The sequence below is a fragment of the Arvicola amphibius genome, chromosome 15, assembly GCF_903992535.2.
Source record: "Arvicola amphibius chromosome 15, mArvAmp1.2, whole genome shotgun sequence".
In the NCBI taxonomy this organism is placed as follows: Eukaryota; Metazoa; Chordata; class Mammalia; order Rodentia; family Cricetidae; genus Arvicola; species Arvicola amphibius.
Genome location: NC_052061.1, coordinates 43825895 through 43847134, shown reverse-complemented (window position 1 = coordinate 43847134; position 21240 = coordinate 43825895). Strand labels below are relative to the sequence as shown.

The window sequence follows — 21240 nt, the reverse complement described above, 5'->3', positions numbered from 1 at the left end:
TAATTTACAAAACTGCTTGGCCAGTGACTTAGGCTTATTTCTAGCTAACTCTTACATCTTATATTAACCCATTCCTATTATTTTGTATTTTACCACGAGGCTCATGGTTTACCGGTAAGGTTCCGGGGCGTCTGTCTCCTTCAGCAGCTACATGGTGTCTCCCTGACTCTGCCTACTTTCTCTGTATATCTCTGTTCAGATTTCCCACCTGGCTTTACTCTACTAAGCCATTGGCTGAAACAGCTTCTTTAATAACCAATGGTAATAAAAACATATTCATAGCATACAGAGGGGAATCTCACATCACTGTTGCCAACGGCTGGACAATAGATCAGTGATGTTTCCTCCACAGGTTCTCATCAACCATAAGACTCTACGTGGAGCTGGATGCTGAGAAAGTGTTGGGACCCTACTTTGGCTTGGTGGAAGATTGTTTTTGTAATGACAATCAAGGTTGGGGTTGCTAGGAACCTTGATTATCATTTCAAAAACAATCTTCCAGAACTTAGAACAAAGGCAAAAAAAAAAAAAATACTTGTGCTCTTTTAGCATGCTCTGGCAATGCCTAAAGGCCCGTGGAAGGCCCATGACTTTGCCCCACTTACAATTTACAAATGGCCCAAATCTGTCAATGGAGTCATTAATCTGGAGAAACCAGAGAAAGCACAGTTGATTTTTGCCCAATGGGTACAAGAAGTTTTTAGTTCAAACAGAGAAGATGTTAGGTGTTGCTGCCTGTGACCACGACCAATTTTGTAGCTTTGTGTGTACCTTAGCAGTCCGATATTGGCATCCTTTTTATTGGAGAGCATTATGTTTTGCGTATCAACTGCTCCTGTCCCCTCTGAACCCACTCTGCCATTCCCCTGGCTCTATTAATGAGTTCAATAACACAGTGTTGTGTGCGCATTGTGCATTTGTAGAAGGTTTTAGCCTACTCTGAAAATCGGTCCCTGATGCAGCTGAAGGGAGAGGGCACAGAAGCCATAGCTCTTCCTCTCCAGGCCTTTAGACCAGAGGGAAAGGGGCCTGAGGGTGGGCTCTGTGCAGGCTTGCAAGCTGCTGTTCAGCCCAAGCTCTCCATCGGTTAGGCAGCCATCCCTGCAGGTAGAGATGCATACGTGAAATCAGTGGTCCTCTTGGACCGTCTGTTTGTCCAGGGATGAGAAAGAGTGAAGTGTTGCCTCTCAAAGTCAGAGAAAGCTTAAGGGCCTTGTGAATCCCCAACAACATCTTATAAGGAACTGACCACTGTCCCTAAGCACAGCCCAAAGATGTCCAGAGCCTTCCCTGTGAATCAGCAACTTTTTACAGCCCTTGCAGCACTACTAGAGTACCCCATTAGCTGTAGGAATGATAATAGCCAATGTCTTTTATGTGTCTATGCATCAGGGGAGAGCTAAGTACTTAAATAGCATTCAGTTCAGCTATTTAACATCATAAATGTGTCACAAGATAAGCACTGTTGATTATCTCACACATGCATGAACACACACACACACACAAACACATAACTTCACAGACAAGTGCTAAGCACTACAAAGAAAATAAATAAATAGATAAAACCACCAACCAGATAACATCCTCCCGGGCAGCGCAAAGGGCATGTGCTCTTTTTGCTCAGTTACTGAAACATGTGTGGTCCTCATCAGTGAGTTCCTCTGTTATCCCAAAGACTGGGACTAGGAGACAGCATCCTAGGGAGGCAAGAGCTTGGCCTCTGTCTTCAGATACCGTGTTGCTTCTATCCTGTCCTGCCCCACTCTGCCCTCCCAATGCTTAGTGGAAATCTCATGTCAGCTCCTGTGACCCAGTTGTCTCAAAGAATATAGGAACAGGGTCTGCTGATGGGATCCAAGGCCTTCCTCCTAGTCGGATACCTGCCCCATGGTGCACTTTCACCAAATACTTGATTCTCCTCTTCTTTTCCCCTTTCCTCACTCAGCCCTATATTCTACCCAGCACCCCAGAACCTCAGGCCCAGTGTGGGGGACAGTGGTTCTCATCTACTATCCATGCAAGGGTTGCCATCATACCCCTGCTCCTCCCATACTCAGAAACAAAGCAAGTTCAACAGATACAAGAAAATTGAAATAACTCCCTGCTTCTTATCATATTAAATTTGGACACCAACAACAGAAACAAGAAAAAGCTTATTGTTGCAAACTCAGAGAAACTGAACAGCTCTCTACTGAATGAAAAATGGATCAAGACAGAAATAAATGAGGAAATTAAAGACTTTCTAGAATTCAATGGAAATTAAAATACAACATACTCCAATTTATGGGACACAATGAAAATTAGGAAACAACCTTCCTCAAGACCCAGCAATACCACTTTTAGGTATTTACTCAAAGGATACTCAATCGTACCACAAGGACATGTGCTCAACTATGTTCATAGCAGCATTGTTTGTCAGAGCCAGAACCTGGAAACAACCTAAATGCCCCTCGACCAAAGAATGGATAAGGAAAATATGGTACATTTATACAATGGAGTACTACACAGCAGAGAAAAGTAATGACAACTTGAAATTTTCAGGCAAATAGATGGAGCTAGAAAACATCATTTTGAGTGAGGTAACCCAGACCCAGAAAGACAATTATCACATGTACTCACTCATAAGTGGTATTTAAACATAAAGCAATGAAAACCAGCCTACAAATCACAACTCCAGAGAAGCTAGACAACAAGGAGGACCCTAAGAGAGACATACATGGATCTAATCTACATGGGAAGTAGAAAAAGACAAGATCTCCTGAGTAAATTGGGAGTAGGGGGACCTTGGAATAGGGTTGAAGGGGAGGGGAGAAGAAGGGAGGGGAGCACAGAAAAATGTAGAGCTCAATAAAATCAATTTATAAAAAAGGGAGGAGACAGCTCTCAAAAAAAAAAAATAAAGAAAAGCAAGGAGGAGTAGCCTTGAATTCGTTTGCACAGGAAGTGACTTTCTGAATACTGCAGTCACTAAGACCCCGTTTGCAAAGAGTTTTCCAATGAGTAAGGCGCTGTTGAGGAGCAACGTGTGTTGCAGGGAGCTCCGGCATGGAAAGCAGAAGCGAGCACGGCACACACCCCCCTGTTGTTTTCTTCTTTTGCATGGTGGGCGCCGAAGAAATACCCCTGTGGGTAACAGTGCTTACTGCACAAGTATGAGGATGTGAGTTCAGGTTCTAGCATCCACATAAAAAGCTGGCTGCAGCCTCAAGCTCCAGGCTCAGTGAGAGATCTTGTTTCAAGGGAATAAGACAGAGAGCGATGCAGTAAGACACTGGGTATCTTCTTTGGGCCCTTGTGCACCTGTACACATACAAGCACACACTCTGTGTCTCCTCTCTCTCACATACACACACATGCGTAATCTCTCTGTGTGTGTCTCACCCCCCCCCACACACACACATTTCAAGCAGGGCATCGTGACTGCATGTGGGAGGCAGAGGCAGGAAGCTCTGGAGTTTGAGGTCATCCTTCATTTCTTGACTACATCGTGATTTTTGAGGCCAGCACGGGATACATGAGACCCATCTCAAAGTAAAAATAAATTCAAAAAATAAAAAAAAAAAAACTGCCACAGCAACCTCAACCTTAAGGGGCCAGTATCCTGATCTTCAGCCATCAGTGTTACGGCAAAACTAGCCAGTACCGGAAAGGTTACATGTATTTGCTAAGGACTCTGGTAGTTGTTAGCGCCTTTGAGGAAGAAGTAATGATCTGTTTGGGTAGGTCCCATTGATTTGTCGAGAAATAACACTAGTGCACACTTAATAGAATTCAGTACTGTATAAACACACTTCTTACATGTGCTGGGAAAGGGAGACCTGCTGTGGGTTTTGGTTTATCGTTACAGTCACTGTCCTGAAGTGGGCTAGAACCGAAGGCCCAGCATCTGGGAGGAATGCACACTCTGGTTGGTGTCTGGTGGCAGGAGGTCTCAGCAGCACCCGCCGTGATGCTCCCTGGTGCTCTCTAGCCCTTCCTGCCACGACAGCAAAAGGAACCAACAGGTTTCAAACTACGAATTTGAGGTAGAAAATGAGTTTAATAAGAGGTTTCCCTTTCATCCTAAGAAGGTGACATTTCCTACCCCACTGGGGCCTTGTTCTTCTAACTCGATGTCCTTAGAGCTCTTGGCTTGGATCTTGAACCAAAACATTTCTGCACGACATAGTCCAATACGCTGGTTGGGAAGTAGGAGCTAAGGCAGATCCACTGGTAAGTCAGTTTCCCTGGGGTATAAAACGAAGAGGGGTTCTTGGCTGAAATGGCGTGCTGGATGTCCCAAAGCACAGGGGTGATGTCTGGGCAGGACATGGTTTTCATGGTCTGGAGAAAACTCTTCTGAGTATTGATATAATCCCGGCCATAGTCGTCCTCTGTCTCCTGTGAAATGTCATCCAGAATTTCCTTCTCCATCTTATCCCAAGTGTCAGGTGAGCCTGCAACGTCTAGAATACAGGAAGCAAAGGAGGCTCAGATTCTGGGGAGGCTCAGATCCAGAATAAACCGGGGAGGCCAGGATGAAGTGTGGAGGCAAGTCAAGGGATTATGGACTAGCTCTGCTGGGAAAGATAGGTGCTTGTTAATGGCTTCTAAAAAAAAAAAAGTCAATTTTCTTTGTTTTTTGAGATTATAATCACATCCTTTCTCTCTTCCCTTTCCTCCCATATGCTCCTACTTCCTCTGCGTCCTCCCATATAACCCTGCTTTCTCTGTCTCAAACTTATAGCTTCTTTTTACACTTATCATTGTTACAGGCATACATATATGTATGTATGAATATTTGTGTGTATTCCTAAATATAATCTTCTAGGTCTGTATAATGCTACTCATATGTATGTTTTCAGAGCTGGCCTTTTAGACATGCCAGAGTGGATGGGGAAAGCCACTTGTAGTGATATTTCATCTGTACTTTAATTAATAAAGCTTGCCTGAAGATCAGATGGTAAAACAGCCACACTGGTCAGCCATACAGATCACGCAGTGGTGCCTTTAATCCCAGTAGCCACACTAGTTAACTATAGATGTCGGGCAGTGGTACTCGCCTTTAATCCCAGTGCTGGAGGAGGAGGAGACAGGCCTCAGCTCAGTCTCACTCTGAAGATTCATAGAGGCAGGATCACCATTTCGGTCTGAGGTAGAGGCAAGAGCCAGTGGCTGGCTACTTTGCTTTTCTGATCTTCAGGTTGAACCCCAATATCTGTCTCTGGGTTTTTTATTATTCATGCTACACCCACTCTTCCTCAGATCTACACAAAGAACTACAGGCAACTAATGGATGCTGAGGGAGCTAGAACTAAGGGATGCTGGGAGTGGTAGAGAGTTCTCCAAGAAGAGCACACAATGAACCACTTGGAACCAAATGTCAGCTCTGTACATTCTTTATACAATGTGTGCTTCATAACACTGCTGATTCTTTTTTTTAAACCTACATATGAGGCTGGAGAAATGACATATTGGTTAAGAGTACTTGATGCTTTTGTAGATGACCCTGGTGTGTTTCCCGGCACCCACACCAGGTGACTCATAACTGCCTGTAACTTTATCTTCAGGGCATCTGACACCGTCTTCTGACCTCCACAGGCACATACACACTTGGGGTGCACATACAAACACACACCCACGTACACATAAAATAAAATAAATCCTTTAAACTTAAATATGGGTAAGGAGGGATGGTTGGAATTTTCACAAACTGAATAACTCCAGTAATGAACAAGCAGACCAAATACAGAACAGAACTTGCCCGGAGGTCCCCTCTTAGCCCCTTCTTCTCAAACTGTCACTGTCCTTACTAAGAGGGTGGACTCACTCTACCTGTTTTGAACATTTACTCTTTGGTGTCAGCCTTTTACTCAGCATTGTGTATGTGTGTGTGTGTGTGTGTGTGTGTGTGTGTGTATCAGAGAGAAAGAGATGCATCCACATGTGATGTGCCCATTCTCTTTATTGCATAGATTTCCAGTGCATAAATATTGCCAAAATTTCTGGATCTGATATATTGCAGTGGAACTTTGTGCTGTCTTTTGGTTTGCAGCTCTTACAGATGTGGCTGAGTCGATCATTTTAGTACATGTCTTTTGATGGCATTTATATATGTAAAACAAAATGTCTTCAGTGTGTATCATCTAATATATGATCCATTCTGTGTGCATAAGTATGTAAATACATTCTATACACAGCATACACATATAACTTATTAAATATACAAGGAGTACCTACTTCTGTGTTGAAAATTTATTATGCAGCTTAAAATGCCTTCTGTATGTAATTTTAAGCATTAAATATGTTTTAATGTAATTTCAATATACGTTTAAATTTTATTATGCAAATGCCATGATTAAATAGAAATGTATTTTAACATATAATGTCTGCTTAGTATGTGAAATTAAATAAAACATATTTACTTTAAAACATAGCAACAATGTCTGCTTATTTTATAAGTAAGTATCAAGGAGACGTGAGCATCTTTAAAGCCAATCTCCTTTGATGAAACTAACAGTTGTGTGCTCTTCTATGGTTCCTCCTTATTCCTATGCTTGTGCACACAGAAGCCTGCATTTCCTTTTATCGGGGAGGAACAAAAAAGGGTGCATTCTGCACTTTCCTAGTCAAAAGCTCTAGATTTGAGCTGTGATTTGAAGCAGGGCAATAGACTTGCATTAGGCCACTTTCAATCAGCCCCTTTCCCATCCCAGCGCTGCCAGTCAGCCTTGGCTAGGGTTTGCAGCTGCGACACTGCCGTCCACAGACTCAAGCACATACCTGCTATACGTGGACTTTGTTTTCTGCAGGCTAGGGTTCCCCAAAGTGCAGACAGTTGGTTTAAAAACGCTTGTGTGTTTTTAAAATTTTAATAGTTAACACCATAACACCCCTCAAAAATGCCACTGCCTCCACACTCTGTCCCACAGGTACACAGTGACTGGTTGGCTGTCACCCTCGTCTGCTACTGTATGAATGGCTATAAGAAGTGTTGGACCCCCAAAGTCCAGCGATGCTGGGGATATAAGCAAACACCAAGTGGCCCCATTTCTCTTCAAGTAGACAGCACTGCGGGTAGAGAAATAATTATCCAACAATTGATTTGGAGGTTTAGCCTTGCAAAACATTATTGCTTGCTTGTTACATCCCTCCTGCCACCTCTCTCTAACCCCTGCTCTCAAAAGCTATAGAGAATTTCTCTGTCACTTTTCACTTCATTGACTTATAAAAGTTATATTCATTGGTATACATACCAATGAATATATATATATATATTTATGTATATATGCCTATCTGAATGTTGCAATGTTGTGTAGGGAATGGGATGGCCCATGTCCCCAAATGCTCATGTGAAAGCCAGAGGACACCTTTCAGAATCAGATCTCTTTTCACACTGTGTTGGTTCTGGGGTTTGAACTTGGGTCGTCAAATGACTTTTCTCACAGATTCATCTCTCCCACCTATTCATGAACTAACTGCATTTGAGAATACACAGCTAGAGCCCCCAATGCCCCCACCCACCCAGTGACAAAGTCTCCAGCCTTTTGTCAACCACCATCTATTATTTTAGGCACACACAACCCACCCATCCCCTGGCACTTGGGAGCAGCACATAACCTGCCAATCTAACCTGAACCCAAATCCCACCTCTGCTTTGTATCATCTCTGTGAAGAGGGAATTCCTTAACTTGAACACTAAATTTTCTCACTACAAGAAAACTATGGAAATGTTCTGTTGCCTCCTTCCTCCATAGATGAGAATTGAGTGGCACAGTGCAGGAAAGTAGCAGGTTTAATGTGCGCTAGGCATGAAACACCTCGGCTATTTTTATTGTAGGGCACTGGGGAAAATCTGATCTGCGTCTCTTTTTTTCTGTTTTCAGAAACTCAGTGCCTATTGTTTGTAAGTTCCTTTCTTGCTTCCACCTTCAGTTAGGCAAAAACACAGGGGCTGGCTCTCTAGCCCACCCTCTGCTCTCTGGCTCCCTGCCTTTGGGGACTCATCAAGCAGGAGCTGCAAACAGAGATAGCCTGGTAGGAAAGACAAACCCAGACAGAGGCTCTGGTTATCTGTCCTCCGACTCTTCCCCATCACACTGTGCCAGGAGTCTGCACTGGGGCATATCAGCCACCTCATCTTGGGGTGCCCTCACCCAGAGAATGTCAATTAAGTCTTACCTGTATATAATTAAAAAAATAGAAGAGATTCCCAAAAATGATTACATTTTTAAGATTTTTTGTTTTGTTTTATTGGTTTATTTATTTATTTATTTATTTATTATGTATACAATATTCTGTCTTGTGTGTCTGCCTGCAGGCCAGAAGAGGGCATCAGATCTCATTTCAGATGGTTGTGAGCCACCATGTGGTTGCTGGGAATTGAACTCAGGACCTTTGGAAGAGCAGGCAATGCTCTTAATCGCTGAGCCATCTCTCTAGCCCTGTTTTGTTGTTTTTTTAAGACAGTATTTCTCTGTGTAACAGTCCTAGCTGTCCTGGAACTCACTCTATAGACCAGGCTGGCCTCAAACTCACAGATCCACCTGCTTCTGCCTCCCAAGTGCTGGGGTTAAAGGTGTGCCCCACCGCCATCCATTGTAAGGTGGGAAGGTGGGGTACCTTTTGGAATGGAGGGGATTGGAGGGAAAGAGTTTTAAAGGGGCTTCTGGGCGCTGGCTTTATTGTTGGCCTTAGTACATGAATGCTTGTGTTAAGTTGTTAAATGGTGAGTGTCACACCTTTGCCTATGTCTATGATATAATCCTTCATAGAAACAGTAGGGTCAGCTACCCCAGCCTGTGTGAGAGAAGGTGTTTTGCCTGCTAAGAGCAGGTCACCAGAAATGTCAGCAGCAAGACTTCTCTGAATTCTTTAAGGCATAACCTAATACCAGCTTGCTCCCTTTTACAAAGGGAGCCTTACGTGGATATGCTGGAATTTTCCTTTGGCCCCTGGGCCTAACCTAACCCTCAGTCCTACCACCAGGTGTCAAAGTCCAGTTCAGGGACAGCAAGATGGCTCAGTAGGTAGTGACACTTGGCACCAAGTCTGACAGCCTGAGTTGGATCTCTAGGAATCACATGGTGGGAGAAAAAGGACCAATTCCCAAACCTTGTCCTCTGATCTCCAAGCACATGCCATAGCATGTGGGTGCCTATGAATGCATACACACATACATACATACATATATACATACATACATACATACATGCACAAAATAATAAATGTAAAAAATATAAGCGCAATATAACATTTCCTTGGTCCACGAGCTCCCTGCTGGCATTCCCCTCTCTAGAACATTCTTCTTTCTCTTCCATTCTGGTCTAGCTTTGTTCCACTCTTTCCTTCTTTCTCTGTCGACTATTCGCCTCCCTGCTGGGGACGCTGGACTAGAAACCCTTCTGCAGACATCATCCTCTCTCCATTTCAAATATGGCTAACATTCCTTTTTATGTTCTTATCGGTTCCTGAGCTTCCTCCACATCGCAGTGAGGTTCCCATCTGTCAGGTGCCTCCCAAGGTTCAGGTTTCCCTCATAGATTTTTATCTTGTGCCCTTGGCCTGACACGGAAGGGTTTAGGGTTTATTCTTCAGTGGTTAGCAACGCCTCCGGTGTGTGATCTTGATTTGACCATCTTCTCTCATCTTCACTGACATGACCAATTAAATATTTTATGGTCCAGGAAAAAAAAAAAAAAAAACAGGGATGAACCTTCTGTCTTGGCCCAGAGTTAACGAATTAGGAAATTAAACAGGGGGTGGGCAAGGGCAGCATCTCCCAGGACGGAAGGGGGTAGTTCTCTAAAGGAGTTAGAAAGGAAACGCTGTTTTCAAAACACAGAGAAGGAAGCCATCTTGTAGGGAGAAAGGGGGTTCTGATGTTGCCCAGTGCATTTGCTCAGTTTGTTTAGCAAAAATCTCCAAGTCTAAATGAATGAGCCCAGCAAGGAGCTGATGGATACCACATTGGGAGTGGGGTGAAGATGGTTCAGGAAAATCAGGGAGAGTCCATTGGGGTCATTTCTGAGCTGCTGTGCACTCACAGAGAAAATAAATCTTGGGCACGGAAGAAGGGGACGTGGGGAAGTTCAAGAGTGGGCGTTCAAGGAGCTAGGTTTGTATTCAATGTGGCTTCTAGCTTGTTTACGGCTTCTGAGCCCTCTCGTTCACTTCCAGGAAAAAAGCCCAGAAAAGAATCATCCAGAGAAGGCTCCTGCTTGTTAAAGGTTAGATGAAGCTCTCCTTTCCACTGAGCATACGGGAACTCTCCAAACTCCTACACTAAGAGACTGACCATTCTCTAGCCCAGCAGTAGCAGTATCGGGCCCTATTTTAGAAAGATGTAAGCCCTCCCAAACACCTTCTTGAGAAGGCTCACTCATTGCCAGAGAACTCACTACTTTCCTAGCGAACACACCCCTGATGGCAGCCCTCAGCCGCTCTTAAATGGAGCATTTACTCAAAAGGTTGTTCAGTTGTATGTTTATGTATACCCTGCAACTCAAGGCCCTGAGAGCTTGCTCCTTTGAGGAAGCCTCTGGAAGGATCAGGCCTGTCTCCACACTGACCAAGCCTTTGTACTTTGTACTTTGTACTTTTGTAATTGCCTGACTTGACTGAGCCTTGCTCTCCCCACTCCCTCAGCTCCATTTAAATAGCCAAGTCATGGCTGGAGGGATGACTCAGCAGTTAAGATTGTTTGCTGCTCTTGCCAAGGGTCAGAGTTCAGCTCCCAGCATTTACATGGGATGGTTCACAATGGCCTATAACTTTAGTTCCAGGGAATCCCACATCCTCTTCAGGCCTCCCCAGGGACCTGCACACATGTGTATGTCCACACAAACAGACAGACATGCACACACATAAATAAAAATAAAATATTTAAAACACCCAAATGACATCTACACGGTCAGTTTAGAACTTAGTTCCTATTGAATAAAATAAATTGTCATGCCTAATGCCTGGCTGTGCTTATCTCTGACAACCCTGTAGGGGTCAATGCATGTCATAATTGACCAAGAGAAATGTCAGGGTCCCCCTTACGGTGAATATCACAGAGCTCTTGGTCTCAGGTACCTACTTGTTTGGAAACCTCCAGGTTGGATGATAGCAACTTTGATTCCCCACTTGGAAAGCTCCACTCTGGCGATGGATGAAAACATGGTCAAAGCTGCCTTCGTGGAGCAGTAAGCGGCCATCCGTTTCATCGGAACCTCAGCTATGGGAAGAATGGGAGCAAAAAAAAAAAAAATTAGGTTTGATATTTTCAGTTATTCATCCAACAAATATTTAAAGTACCTAACTGTATACCAGGAACTGATGTCAAGAGTGACCAAGTCAGGCAAAGGTAAACAAGGTCCTGCTGAATCCAGGAGAGCTCATATCCTTGGTCAGTCCCGTTGCATGGGTGTATTTGTTTCTAAATGGACCGCGGTAGATGTGGGATTGATAGCATCCACTACCTAGCTCATGGCCTCCAGCTTTAACAGTACCATTTGGGGGGAGTTGGATAGGATCCACGCTTCAGTCCACCTTGGCAATATCCAATAAATTAGACTTAATACTAGTTACAATGAGGAGCCACACATGCCATAGTGAACAATGGGGCCCTTCTGTAAAGAGCATGAGGAATATCTTAGTCTGTCGTGGAACACATGTTCACTGCCCTGCCTAGGTCCCAGGTAGCTTAGTACCTGAGCCTGAAGCTGAGTTAGGTCGCAGACGAGGAGGGGACTTTAGAAGGGACATTAAAGAGGAATCAAGAAAGTGTGAGTTCTCTGTTTGGAATAACGGGCTCTGCAGGTGTGGTTAAGGTATGATGGCTATGTAAGCGTGTCCCAGACTAGCAAGGATGCACCTTCAGTAGCTGGAGAGATGGCTCAGTTGGCAAAGTGTTTACCGTGCAAACATGGGAACCTGAATTCAGATCCCCAGCACACATGTAAAGTCCAAGTGGGGTGGTGCATGTCTGTCATCACAGCACTGGAGAAGCGAAGACAGGTAGATCCCTAGAGCTCACTGTCTAGCCAGCCTAGGGGAACAGGTGAGCTCTGGGTTCATAAAGGACCTGATCTCAAAAGTATAGAAATAAGGTAAAGAGTGATCAGAGGTGAGTCCTGACATCCACTGCTAGCCTCCTCATCCATATGCATGCAGATATACATACTCATATAAACATGTACACATCACATATGCATGTACACACACAAATAATAATAACAACAAAAATAAGGAATAAACGAAATGGAATAGGCCCTAAGTCCACTCATGGGTGTTTTTATAAGAAATCAAAGGACTGGGCACTAGAGGCACTGAAGGGAAAGCCATGTGAAGACAGAGCACAGGGATCTACTGGGATCTGCCTGGGAGAAGTCCAGGACATTTACGGCCACCAGAAATTGGAAGAGGTGAGGTTAAACTCTCTTCAGAAGAAACTCTAGAAGATGCTGTCCTGCTAAGTCTCTGATTTTGACTTGTGGCCTCCAGAGCCATGAAAGAATACACTTCTCTAGTTTTAAGCCACTTGTTTGTTCCAGGAAACTGATCCAGGCACAATCTAGGTGGGAAAACAATGGCATTGTAAAGGGATGAAGACATCCGAGTCTCATAGCACTAAGGAAATATGACAGAATCCCTGAGAAAATGGGACCCAAAACATGGCCTCTGGCATTGTGAAGGGTTTCCCTAGCTGAAGAAGATCTGCTTGGTGAATGGCTAAAATGATCCATCCTTCCAGAACAATACAACTCAGCCACTAAGAGCCATGAACTTAGCATATATGGCGGCTACAGTGAGGTCTCGCATAATTCCAGTAAGTGAAAGCCAAACAAAATTGAGTGTGTACTCTTTGTTACGACTGCAGTCATGGAAAATTCTAAAACACCCAAACTAATCTATATGAGAGAAACATGTCTATAGTCACAAGATGGAAGAGCTACTGACTGGGTTGTGCTCCCTAAACTTTAAATATTGAACCTTGGCCTGGAGAGATAGCTTGGCAGTGAAGAACACATAGTGCTCTCAGAGGGAGTCTGAGTTCATTTCCCAGCGCCTCTGTCACCTGTAACTACAGCTCCTGGGAATCCCATGTCCTCTTCTGGCCTCTGTGGGTGTGGTCCTCACATGCTCACATACTTACACATCAACACCAGCATGCTCACAGTTAAAAACAAAAATAGAATCTTCAACTGAAACTCTAGACCCTAATAGGATTATGTTTGGAGACAGGGATTTTAGAGCATGATTAAGTCATAAGGATTGAGCCCTCATGGTGTGATCAGTGGCCCTTTAAAAGGAGACACAAATAGCTTCTTAATTTATATTCTCTGCCTCTGTTTCTGTCTCGTGTGTGTGTGTGTGTGTGTGTGTGTGTGTGTGTGTGTGTGTGTGTCCATAATACAAGAACACAGTGAGAAGGTAGTGTCTGCAACTTGGAAGACAATTCTCACCAGCCCCTGACCCTACCAGCACCCTGACTTCACACGTCAACCCCCAGAACTGAAATAAAGAAGTTTTTGCTGTTCGACCCATCCAGTCTGCAGGTGAATTCAGGAGATGAGGAGGAGCAAGAGAAAGAGAATCTTCTAAGCAGGTTGGTGGTAATGTCAGTGCCCTGGGGATGTATGCATGTCTCAAGTTACCTGACGGTGCACTTTAAATGTAAGCTGTCTAGTGTACATCCATCTCAACTCTTAAAAACAGTTCTTAGAGAGAGGAAACCACAGCACTTCGACAGCCTGTGGATGCTTCAGCAAAATCCAGGAAAGTCTTAATGCCTATTTTCTTCTTCCCAAAGCTTCAGGACATGCCCACAACTTTCCACGAGAGACTCCAGTGTCCTTTGGCTTAGTTTCCTGTGTCCCATGGTTTATCTCTTGTGTCCCGTGGTTTATCTTTCTGTGTACCCTGGTTCTAACGATTTTCCATGCTTCTGCAACCCCCACCAAGCAAACATGACTTTTGCAAGCGTTTGTTGGTATTTTGCAACTGACTCCTTTTCCTGGCCAAAGTCTCTCTTGTCCTTCTAGACAGACAGGCTTCACCGTGGGAAGACAGCATTTTAGCTCTGAGCCCCTTTATGAAAATCCTACCTTTCCTCATACTTGATTGAAGCTTTTAGTAAGAGCACTTGAGACCACAATGCATGCCCGAACCTAAGTATATTACAAGACCACCAATTTTTTAGATATATACAATGTTTACTGCCATTTCTATGAAGCATTACAAGAGAAAATTCAGTTCGTTGGCTTTTTAAAACGCCTTGATTTTTATCATTTTATGTTTCCTTCTTTAATTTTTTAATTTAAATTTTTTGTATTTTATATTCTAACCCCAGTTCTCCCTCCCCCCTTCTCCTACCTCTCCCCATTCCACTCCCATCCACTTCTCAAAGGAGATAAGGCTTCCCTTGGGGAGTGGGATACCAAGTTGAGGCAGGACCAAGCCCCTTCCCCACTGAATCAGGCTGGGCAAGGTATTCCATCATACGGAATGGGGGGGGAAAAGGCCAGATCATGCACCGATGCACCAGGACAAGTCCTGGTCCCACTCAGCCACTACCCCACACCGGGAAACAGATGAAGCCACATAACTGTCACCCACGTTCAGAGGGTCTAGTTCATTCCTGTGCAGGTTCTCTAGGTATTAGTCTGGAGTCTATGAGCTCCCACTAGCTAGGGTCAGCTATCCCTGTGGTTTTCCCCCATCATGATCTCGACCTCCCCTTGTTCATCTGATCTCTCCTCTCTCTCTTCAACTGAGCCTCAAGAGCTCAGCCCAGTGCTTGGCTGTGGATCTCTGCATCTGCTTCCATCATTATGTATGTGAGTCTGTGTGCAAGCATGTGCATATACATGAGAAGGTAAGCCCATGGAGGCCAGTGGATCACTGACGCTGGGGTTACATGCAGTTGTGAGCTGCCTGATGTGGCTACTGGGAACCTAACTTGGGTCCTCTGCATGAGCAAAAGGACTTTTAATTCCTGAGTCATCTCCCCAGACCCAGGAGCCCCCTTTTTATGGCTTGAAGCTAAGGTGTGATTACGTGGGAATTGAAGAAATGAAACTTTTCAAATAAATTCCCTGGCAAGACAGCAGGGGGCAGAATACAGCAGCCTTTCTTTTCCAGAGGCTCCAAGGGAAAGGTATCAAGGTCACAAAAGCTGGTACCTCTCCTAGCCAGGGCTACCCAGACCTAGTTTCGGGGGGACACCACAAGGCCTCTCCCCCAGCTTCTGGTGCTTCTGAGATGGACTGAAACTGGCGCTGATAACAAGGTCCTCTCCTCTGGCCTGCTTTCTCAAGCTGAACTACAAACCCCACCCATGAGCTCAGGAGAGACAGGCTTGCTCATTCCTCTGAGGAAGCTCACAGACACTTCAAACAGCATTTGATGGTCTCCTTGTCATTTGGAGGTCTCTGGGACTGTGACAAGCCTCTAGGTACCCCACCAAAATCAAGGCCTGGAACCTTGTTCCGAAAAGAATGAATAGCAGCGAGAAGCAGCATCGGAGACACGCAGAGCTGCAAATACTTAGCTCCTGCTCTAGAATTAGTAAGTCAGAAATAGGAGAGAGAGACCCCCCAAAAATCTGTTATTGGGGCAAAATAAAACATAAACTAATATTGCATGCCACAAAATTGACTATAGCGGTTATTTTAAGGTATATGATTTTGTAGTTTTATACTCTACTTCTTAGTTGAGTGACACCCCTAGAATCCCAAAGCCAGGTTCTAATTTTCTCCTACAGAGCACATTTGTCTTTGTTCTGAAGGGGACAGCTCTACATTCACACTTACTGCTGTGCTTGCTTTGAGTGATGTTTCAACCAAGAGGCCTTCCCAATTCCTGGCTCAGAAGAAATGCAGGGTGCAAATCATCCCCACCCCACAGAGAGAAGACAATACGAAGAAAAGCAGTTTTTCCCCTGAGCCAAGTGGCCACCACATAGACAAGCGGCAGAACTTGAGACTTTGATTTGTCACCAAGAGGAGGCGGTGCTGCTAGCTTCTAGGGAGTCAAGGACGTGGGTGTTCCCAGTCTCTCTGCAATGTACAAGGCAGCCTCCTGATCCAAATGTCAAGGAATCAGAGGTAGAGAATAACTTCCCCACACGTCCTAACATCCCTGAGACTGTCCAGGTTCTTCATCATCTACGTGTGACAGCTGACACCAGAGGCAGACAAATGAGTGTCCTGCCCCATGTCACCAGCTGATAACAGAAGATCAAGATTCAGATTCGGCCTGATTCGAAACCCTTGCGGGCCCAGTCAAGTTCAAGAAGAGCTTGCTTCCAGCTGTTCTCACTCTGGGACACTGTGAGGCCGCATACAAATATTTACTTTGATTTCTTAAGAAGGAAACTGTCCAGGAACAGCTTTTAGATGGCTCTTTCCCAACTCTTTAAATACTTGGTTAAATATTTATCCAACTGCCTTTCTGGGATTGGAGTTGGAGCGCTAAACTTGCGCTATGCCACTGCAGGGAAGCGCTCCCAGAATGGGCTTGCGCTCCGTCCTCCCACTCCCTTTATTCTATAGGGAGAAAATTAGGCCTGGCTTTGGGGATTCCAGGAGTATCACTCAACTAAGAAATAGAGTGTACGCCCCAACTTTCTAACTTCCAGCTTTTGACAGAGAGGAAGTGATTGATGATTTGCTAGAGAGCCATCCATGGATCAAGGTCCTAGGGCAGAAGGGGGCACCCAAGGAGAGGGAAGGAGTTAGGGAAGGAAATGATAAAGAGGAGGGTGAGTGAAGAAAGGAAAGACGGGAAGTTAGAGAAGCTGACTGCTTCTTCCATCTGTAAGAGCTCCAGACAGGAAATCAGTGCCGCCGATAATATGTACCGTTAATTCTTCCTCTTCTGCCTCTGCTTACTTGTGACTCAAGAAAGGCAGACCCTACCAAGGTTCTCAGATCACTGAACAGCTAAAAACTAGAGGATGTGAAAGGAACATGCTGGACAGGACAGCATAGGAAGCAGAGAAGGGAAGAGTCACGACTGGGAAGGCAGAGAAGATGGAAGGAAGTGAACCAAAGATGAAGGGACAGCAACTGAGGATGCTTAGAAAATAGTGGGGTATCGGAAAGGGATTTGCATTAAGGGGTGTTTATATGAGAGTTACTCTCACCTCCATCTTCCCACTAAGAGTTCAGTAAAACATGTTTTCAGGAGTTGACGTAGACTTTGTGGGGTGATTAAAGAGCTAGTCATTCATTCAGCAATGGGTAAAGATTGGGTGGTGGGGCTGGTGAGGTAATATCACTTGCCCCCAAGCCTGGGAACCTTAGTTCAATCCCTGGGACCCACATGGTCGAAGGACAGAACTAACTGAAAGTTTACCATTACACATTACACACACACACACACACACACACACACACACACACACACACAAAATGAATTTAATTTAAAATAAAAATGAGGAGATTCAATAAGGTTTAAAGAATAAACAGATATTTTCATGCATACCCAGGTTACATAAAAGTGGGAGGACTGAACTTCAGATGTGGAGGGAAGGAAAATATTTGGTATTGGCAGGACATTAATATAAATCACAGATAATAAAGATTTCCCCCCAAAGAAAGGGCTAAATCAAGACCGCAAAACCCACATTTGTTACTGCAGAAAGATCGTCTTGTCAGCTATCTAGCTGAGAGGTCAAACTAACAGATGTCATCCAAGACACCTGCTCAGACAGCCTGAGGAACAGGGAGCTTTGACTAGCAACCTGTATTGAGTACTGGAGAGGGAAGTTGGCCCAGCATTTTTGTAGGAAATGTAGAAGTTCCTTTCTTGTAGTAAAACTGTGTCAGGCCTAGAGGCATTTGATCTGCTATCTACGTCAAACCAGGCGTATTAGCTTCCTGTTGCTGCTGTAATGAATTACCTCAATGTCTGTTCGCCAGACCAGCCGCTCCCCTGCAGCAGCTCTGGTGTTGCTGGGGTTGAGAAGACTTTTACATTCCAGCTCAACTCTTCCTGGCTTGTAGAGATTTCAGATTCCAGTCTGATAGGTCCAAATAGCCAGGATTCCTAGAGCAGACACTATTAACTAGTTCCCTGTTTCTACCTGCTTCTAAACAAGAAGCCAGAAGCAACGACACCTCCCAAAGCCACTTTTGTCTCAGTTTTGCCTAGAACTGCATCGTCACAAAGCTGACCACACTAAATGGTGACTCCTGTGTGTGTGTAGATTATGAGTTACCTTTTTATATATCTTTTATTTATTTGCACATGTGTTTGTGCCTGGGTGAATTTCTCTGCACCCTGTGTACACAGAAGCCTGCAAAGGTAGGAAGAGGGTGTCAGATCCCCTGGAGCTGGAGTCACAGAGGGCTGTGACTCACCATGTGGGATCTGGGAAACAAACTGGTCCTGTACAAGAGCAGAAAGTGCTCTAACCACTGAACCATCTCCCTAGCCCCGTGGATTGTCTCTTTATACCTTCCATAGGTTCTTTAGCTTCCCTGATTCTTGTGTAAACCTAATTGTTCTCTCTCTCTCTCTCTCTCTCTCTCTCTCTCTCTGTGTGTGTGTGTGTGTGTGCATGTGTTGTGTATGTATTGTGTGGTAATTAAACACATGAGTGGAAATATGGCCACACTACACACAATGTGTGTGCGTACGTGTAGAAGCCAGAGGTCAACACTGGGGGTCTCCCTTAGTGTCTCTCCACCTTATTTTTTGAGACAAGGTCTTCTTGAATCTGGAGCTCACCCGCTCATCTAGTCTGGCCAGCAGATGAGCTTCAGGTATCTGCCCACTCTGTCTGCCCGGTGGTAGGATTATAGGAAATTGCTGCCACAGCTGGCTTCTCACACAGGTTCCAGGGATCCAAACTGATCCCTAAATTTACACAGCACAGACTCTTACAGACAAGGCTATTTCCCTTGCCCTAATCTAGCTCTTTTCTTTTTTCCTCAAAGTAATTCTTATTATATCACAAAATTCTCCATGATGTTCTAAGACACTTATCTTTGGGCCTCTGCCGAATTCCATCTATGCATTTCAGATGGAATTTTGAGCCCTTTTCCAGAAAACTTCATGGGTTGAACCCCTCGCTCTCAGCGTCATGGTCATTTTCAGGGACCCCCCTAGGTTGAAACAGGTCCCTAACTCCTATGGCGTCCTCATAGGAGGAGACCCTGGGAATGCAGGCACTCAGATAGGAACAAAGAAAATGAGCACATGACAACAGAGGGTTCTTGAAGGCCCACACGACAGACCCAATGAGAAAGCAACATTACGGACCTCTTTATCTTGCCTTCCAGTCTCCAGAATGGTAAGAAAAAAACACCCGATGTCTAAGCTACCACCCTTCAGTCTTCAGCCATGCTTTCGTTCCGCAGCCTTAGCAATTAATACAGAGGGAGAACGGCAATGCTATCGCACCTGGCTTTTTGATATAGGCTCTGGGGCTCTAACTGAGGATTTCATGACTATGAGACAAACATTTTCCCGACCGAGCCCACCTCCCAAAGCCCTTATTTTGATTTTGAACCATCATGGGACCAAAGCTGATTGCAGAGGTGAGTAAGTTCAATGTGAGCTCACCATCCTCCTGCCTCTGCCTCCCCGGTACTAGGGTTACAGGCAGGCACCGCAAGGCCCACCTGCATTGGTTCACCTATTATTCATTGATACTATTTCCTGCCAGATACTAGGTAGGCAGCCCTACTCTGTATTAGAGACCACTGAAGTAAACCGTCACCAATGAAGGGAGGGCCCAAAGTAAGAACAAAGACAACAAAGAGAAAGGCAGCCTGGTCAAGGAGCCAGGAAAAGGCAGCCATCAATCACTTCAGTAAACATTCGCAGAACGGATGAGTCGAGGACCATGAGAGGCCCTGCCAAAGGCCCCAGAGGCTACCATGTCAGTGGGAGAGAGGAGGTTTCCGAAGAGTGTGAAGGTATAAAGGCCAATCAAAGATAAACAAAGACAAAGGTAAAGCAGTGTGTGTTGGTTGGGCCTAAGGAAATGGCTTAGCTGATAAAATGTTTACTGTGCAGGCATGAGGACCCAGGTTCAAACCCAGTCCCTTCCATTTAAAAAAAAAAAAAAAAAAGAGGAGGGATGATAATGATGGCAATCCCTCCGTGCTAGGAAGGTAGAGACAAAAAGATCCTTAAAGTTCACTGACTGGCCAGTCCAGCTAAGTCAGTTAGCTCCAGGGTCAGTGAAAGATACAAAGCTAAGGTAGAAACCACCTCCAGCCTCCATCCACTGTACACACACAAGTGCAAGTATACACACATAGGCATGAATGCACACACGCACACACACACACACACACACACACACACACACACACACACACACACACACACACACACCATACAAAGATGTTATAAGTGGGATTCCTTTAGATTCATTAGTGTGTGAGAAGTAGCAAACATCTGGAAATAAATCCTATTTTCTCACAGAAGGTAAACAATAATTGCTCCAAATCATGAATCAGGTTGTTTTTCTTCCCCCATAATCCTTTCAGCCCTCTCTCTTTCCCTTGCTTATACCTCGAGCCAATCAAAGACTCCAATCAAAGGCACGCAGCAGTTAATTTTAAGGAAGTGACTGAATTAAAGCCAGGAAAGAAATGTGCTAAACAGCAACAAGGGTTTAGGAAATAAAAATAAATAAATATCTTTTCCCCACCAAAAAGAAATTCTAGAACTGTTGTTCACATTGCAACGCATGTGCGTGCACGCGCGTGCGCGCCAACACCAGAAACCTAGTTGGGCCATTCATTTTTAGAAACTTTACCTAGAACCAACTAATCTAACAGGGAGATTAGAAGGCAGGAGCTGAGCATCCAGAGCCCAGACCTGTTTGACTTCCTTTTCTCACCCAGAAACCTGAGAAAGACTCCAGACGGTCTCCCATAGCTGAGGGAGGCCTGGGGAACTCCTGTGTGCAAATGTCTATGGGAGAAGGCGAGGAGTGGCAACCCAGGCAGAGGCCGTTGTTGAGGGAATAGGAGACCACCAGGTTGTTGACACACCCTGTACCCAAACCACAAAGGTGAGGATAGCATCACGGCCAACCCCAGGGGATGGACCCAGGGCGCCCCAGGTGCACACAGAGCGGAGCTCCTCTCTTTATCAGCTGACGGGAAATATCAGTGATCTGTGTTCAGAGAAGGCCGAAGACAAGCTTCCAGAGGCAGTAGAGTCACCTCTACCCCGTGAGCTGCGCTGTCCCGCCATGCTTACGTGTCAGTGGTCACAGTGTGAACACACCTAAGAGTCTCCAAGTCC

The 21240-nt window shown here is 44.9% G+C and overlaps 1 protein-coding gene across 3 annotated transcripts in view; it reads right to left on the bottom strand.

Annotated features, from left to right (window-relative positions):
• Hsd17b2 (hydroxysteroid 17-beta dehydrogenase 2) overlaps positions 1-21240 on the bottom strand; it is an 88043-nt gene that overhangs the window by 23683 nt on the left and 43120 nt on the right. For 2 of the 3 annotated variants that reach the window (XR_005283280.1, XM_038312309.1), the window contains exon 4: positions 11063-11200. Coding sequence is in view for 2 of the 3 variants with exons in the window: in XM_038312309.1 (XP_038168237.1) it covers positions 11063-11200 (138 nt within the window). In the remaining variant the exon portion in view is untranslated. Of the gene's footprint in view, positions 1-3765; positions 4446-11062; positions 11201-21240 lie in introns of those variants that run through there. The other variant, XM_038312308.1, reaches the window with a different exon arrangement.